Raw genomic sequence first — 5000 nt, forward strand, 5'->3', positions numbered from 1 at the left:
TACACAGACAAAGACTCACGAAGACACATAATACTCACACACAATAAGTACACATAAACACACACACACACACACACACACACACACACACACACACACACACACACACACACACACACAGACACACACAATCTCACACTCCGACCCCGGAAAGTTTACAAACTCTCCTCCTTCCTGTTGTGAAGGTTTATATTCCATACTAATTATGAGGCCCTTTTGTTAGGGGGTGGAGGGGGAGGGGGGAAGGGGAAGGGGACGACCGATCTCATCTTGCCTGGCTATTCTTTCCGGTTGAGATAGAGTGAGAGACGGAGGGAGGGGGAAGGGAGGGAAGAAAATGGAAAGAAGAAGGGAGAGAGAGACATCAAGAGGGGGAGGGAGAGAGGAAGGGAAATAAGGAAAGGGAGGGAGGGAAAGAAAAGGAGAGGGAGAGGGAAAGGATGAGAGAGAGAGATAAAGAGAGATAAAGAGAGAGAGAGGCAGGGAGAGAGACAGAGATATAGAGAGAGAGGGAGAGAGAGAGAGAGAGAGAGAGAGAGAGAGAGAGAGAGAGAGAGAGAGAGAGAGAGAGAGAGAGAGAGAGGAGAGAGGAGAGAGAGAGGAGAGAGAGGAGAGAGAGAAGAGAGAGAGAGAGAGAGAGAAGAGAGAGTAGAGAGAGAGAGAAGAGAGAGGAGAGAGAGTAGAGAGAGAAGAGAGAGAGAAGAGAGAGGAGAGAGAGAATAGAGAGAGGAGAGAGAGGGGAGAGAGAGGAGAGAGAGAGAGAGAGAGAGAGAGAGAGAGAGAGAGAGAGAGAGAGAGATAAAGAGAGAGATGAAGAGAGAGAGAGAGAGAGAGAGAGAGAGAGAGAGAGAGAGAGAGAGAGAGAGAGAGAGAGAGAGAGAGAGAGAGAGAGAGAGAGAGAGAGAGAGAGAGAGAGAGAGAGAGAGAGAGAGAGAGGGGAAAATGAAGAAGAATAAAAGACGAGAGATATAGAGTAAAACAGAGTGAGAACGAAAACGGAGAGCAGAATAACCATACATAAAGAATCCATAGTGATTCATCCCCATCTCCTACTCCTCCTCTTCCTCCTCCACCTCTTCCTTCACCTCCACCTCCTCCCTAACCTCCGCCTCCACCTCCTTCATCATCATCATCTCCCCAATAGATTAAGCAAAAGAAAAGGTTAGGGGCATTAATTAATTCCAAAAGACGTTGGCACGGGACTCCAAGCGATCATTACACGCCATTTTGTCTTTGTTCTTCTTCGCCAACTTCCTCCCACTCACCGGAGGAGGAGGGGCGGCTGTCCGTCGGCTGCCAAGGGAGAAGGGGTTGGGGGGAGGCGGTTGGGGGGTTGGGGAGGGGGGAGGGGGTTGGGGGGAGGAGGTTGGAGGAGGGGGTTGGGGGGAGAGGGTTGGGGGAGGGGGTTGGGGGAAGGGGTTGGAGAGAGGGGGTTGGGGGGAGGGGAGGAAGTAGGGTAGGAATAGAGGGTTTGGTGGGGGGGAGGGGTTGGGGGGAGGTGAGGGTAGGAATGGAGGGTTTGGTGTGGGGGTGATGGTAGGAGGTTGAGAGGGGGGGGGGTTATTCAATGATTTGGTGGGGTTGAGGGTGGGGGTAGGGTAGAGGGGTTGGTGTTGACGTTAGGGGAGTTGGATGGATGGATGGATGGATGGATGGAGGGATTGATGATTAAGGAAGCAAGTTTGGGGAGGTAGGGGGCTGCATCGAATAGCTTGGTGGGGGTGGGGGTGGCTAAGGCAGTGAGGATTGATGTTTGGGGGAGGGGGGAGGTTAAAAAAAGCTGGGGGTTGGGGAGGTACCCTCGAAGGCTGGGGAGGTGGGGTGGAGAAGAATAATTGTAGAAGAGAGAAAAAAAAGTGAAAGAGGAGAGGAAAAAAATAAAAACACCAGCATTAAAAAAAAAGGAAAAAAAAAAAACTTTCCCACTTTATAGTGACTGGCCGCAGAATATTTAATACGGCTTAAAGGCATTTCAACCTTCTCAACACCCCATCCCCTTCCCCCTTACCCCTACCCCCCTTCCCCCCATAACCCCCTCCTCTTTCCTCTTGTGCACTAAGACTGGGTGCCTGACGGTGGCTTTCTGCATGCCATTAATTTAGCAGGACGGATACCGGGCGAGTTTCTGTATGGGGGGGGGGGATATAATGATGAAGTGTAAGCGTACGGGGGTTGTGTAAATGTACCGGGGGTTGTAAGTGTATCGGGGGAGTGTAAATGTACCAGGGGTTGTAAGTGTATCGGGGGGGGGGGGGGGGGAAATGTACCGGGGGAGTGTAAATGTACCGGGGAGTCTAAATGTACTGGGGTAGTGTAAATGTACCGGGAAGTGTAAATGTACCAGGAGAGTCTAAATGTACCGGGGGAGAGGAAGAGGAAGAGGAAAAAAGGAGGGGGAAAAGGTGGAAGAAGAAAAGCAAGAGGATGAAGAAGAAGAAGAAGAAGAAGAAAGAGGAAGTCGAGGAAGAAATCCTCTTAATTTCCCTCATCCACTCTGATTCAACCCTCTTCTCCCGTACACAGAAGGGGATCCACATCCATCCCGATCATCACAGAGAAATCCACACCAAAATAACCGCTTTATCCACTTTAATCTATGCGCATATAACGGGGTGTGGGGGGAGGGGGGGGAGAGGGGGGATTCCTCTAAATTAACCCATTCATTTATCTCCAGCGACTCGCCGTCTTTATGACACTGGCACTGGCACTTTGGGCGTGAATAAGGACGTAATCTCAGTGCCTGCCGCCGGGGAGATGCTGGAGATCTCTTAAGATTCACATTTCGTCGCCGTTACACCTTCTCTCTTCAGATGGTTGCGCCCCCTTTTTTATCTCTCGATTTCTTTTTTTTTTTGTTTTGCTCCTCTACACGTATAGGCGGTGGCGCCCTCTTTTTTATCTCTCGATTTCCTTTTTTTTTTTTTTTTTTTTTTTTTTTGTCTTTCTCTACGCGTATAGGGGTGTACACACAAATATGCATACACACATATGCATTGTAACACACATACACAAACACACACAGAGTGCGCCATACGTCAAAACATAAATAAAATCAAACGTATATAAAACCATACCTCCACCTTTACATAAAAAAATACACTGCGCATAAATTAATCTACGGTCACCTCACTTACTCACTTCACTCACCCAATCACTTACTCACCCACTCACTCACCGACTTCACTCACCCCACTCACTCACTCACTCACTCACCCCACTCACTCACTCACTCCCCACTCACCCAATCACTCACCCACTCACTCACCCCACTCACCTACTCACTCACTCACCCACTCACTCACTCACTCACCCACTCACTCACTCACTCACCCACTCGCTTCTCACCCACTCACTCACTCACCCACTCACTCACCCACTCACCCACTTCACCCACTCACTCATCCACTCACCCCACTCACCCAATCACTCACCCACCCACTCACTCACTCACTCACCCACTCACTCATCCACTCACCCCACTCACTCACTCACTCACTCACCCCACTCACTCACTCACTCACTCACTCACCCCCTCACTCACTCACCCACACACTCACCCACTCACCCACTCACTCATCCACTCACTTACTCACCCACTCACCCACCTACTCACTCACCCACTCACCCCCTCACCCCCTCACTTACTCACCCACATCACCCACTTACTCAGCCACTCACCCCACTCACTCATCCACTCACCCACTCACTCACTCACCTCCTCCGTGTTCTCCGCCTCCTCCTCATAACTCATAGCCACGACGGCAAGCATCAGGTTGATGAGGTAGAACGACCCGAAGAACACAACGATGGCGAAGAAGCCGACTTGTAAGGGACCCTGGGTGGCGATCACCTGTTGGAGAGGGGGGGAGGGAGGGGGGTGAGTGTGGTGATGATAATGCTGTTGGTGATGATTGTTGGTGATGAGGGTGATACAAGGGATGCTGGAATGATAAAGGGAGTGGTAGTTATAAAGAATAATGAGAGCGGAAATGAGGATGATGTTAATGATTGTACTAGATTATCGATGATAATAATGATAATATTGATGATCATAACATCAGTGATAATAATACCAGTAACAAGACGAACAGCATTATAATATGAGTATTGATAAACACTGATAATAAACACTGAAGAGACAATAATGATAACAAAAAGATAACAACCGCGACAATAACATTAATAAAAACATACAACAACACCACAAACCAACCTCAGAATATATCAGTACCAACAACCACTAATAACCACACTGACAATAACGAAACGCCGATATTGAACATTTGCATATAACTTATTTGTCTCCCCGCTGCAACCGCCGACGAAAAGTACCTCATAAACTTGAACAATGAGAGTTATAATGACAGCTGCGTTCGTGTTGCAGGTGTATCTGCTATCGTTTCATTATATCTGCAACAATTCATTATGGCTCAATGGGATGTTCCTGAAGTATCTGATCAAGGGGCAATGTTTATTCATAGTTAATTATAGAGACGGAGGCGGCTTGGTGCAATCGTTTCGTCTACGGGAATACGTTTATCGTTATTCATCTCAATCTACATCTTTATTCTGTTATTTCACGGGTTGTTGGCGTTGTAATCCTATTGTTATAGTTGCTATTGCTATTCTTACAACTATTTTAACCATTAACATGATTTATCATTTTACCAAATCAATAAAATATAACTGAATCTCTCACTATCGGTGTAACTTAACTTTTCCGGATGTCCATCCTTACCATGATACACATTTTAATCCATAAATCATGTATATTCTTTGATGTACATCTACCTATCATAGCGTCCAGAGAAAAAAATCGCTGTTGGACAGCCATTTTAATCCTATAAAGCATTTCACCTAATTATGCAAATCCTTCTACTTATATCCACTCCAATCATGATATCCAATCGAACAACAAACCAGTCATTTCATCCCTTGAGCTTTTTTGTTTCTAAAACTGATCATATACCTTTTTTTACGTATATCTCTAAAATCATATC

General features: G+C 47.1%; 1 protein-coding gene across 14 annotated transcripts in view; it reads right to left on the minus strand.

Annotated features, from left to right (window-relative positions):
- Window positions 1-5000, minus strand: part of LOC122248987 (sodium channel protein 1 brain-like) — a 319708-nt gene that overhangs the window by 88808 nt on the left and 225900 nt on the right. For all 14 annotated transcript variants that reach the window (XR_015192059.1, XM_086549431.1, XM_086549430.1 and 11 more), the window contains exon 9: window positions 3716-3850. Coding sequence is in view for 13 of the 14 variants with exons in the window: in XM_086549431.1 (XP_086405557.1) it covers window positions 3716-3850 (135 nt within the window). In the remaining variant the exon portion in view is untranslated. The remainder of the gene's footprint in view (window positions 1-3715; window positions 3851-5000) is intronic.

The sequence above is a fragment of the Penaeus japonicus genome, unplaced genomic scaffold (assembly GCF_977035675.1).
Source record: "Penaeus japonicus unplaced genomic scaffold, GWHDUDI00000001_assembly GWHDUDI00000022, whole genome shotgun sequence".
NCBI classification, from domain to species: Eukaryota; Metazoa; Arthropoda; class Malacostraca; order Decapoda; family Penaeidae; genus Penaeus; species Penaeus japonicus.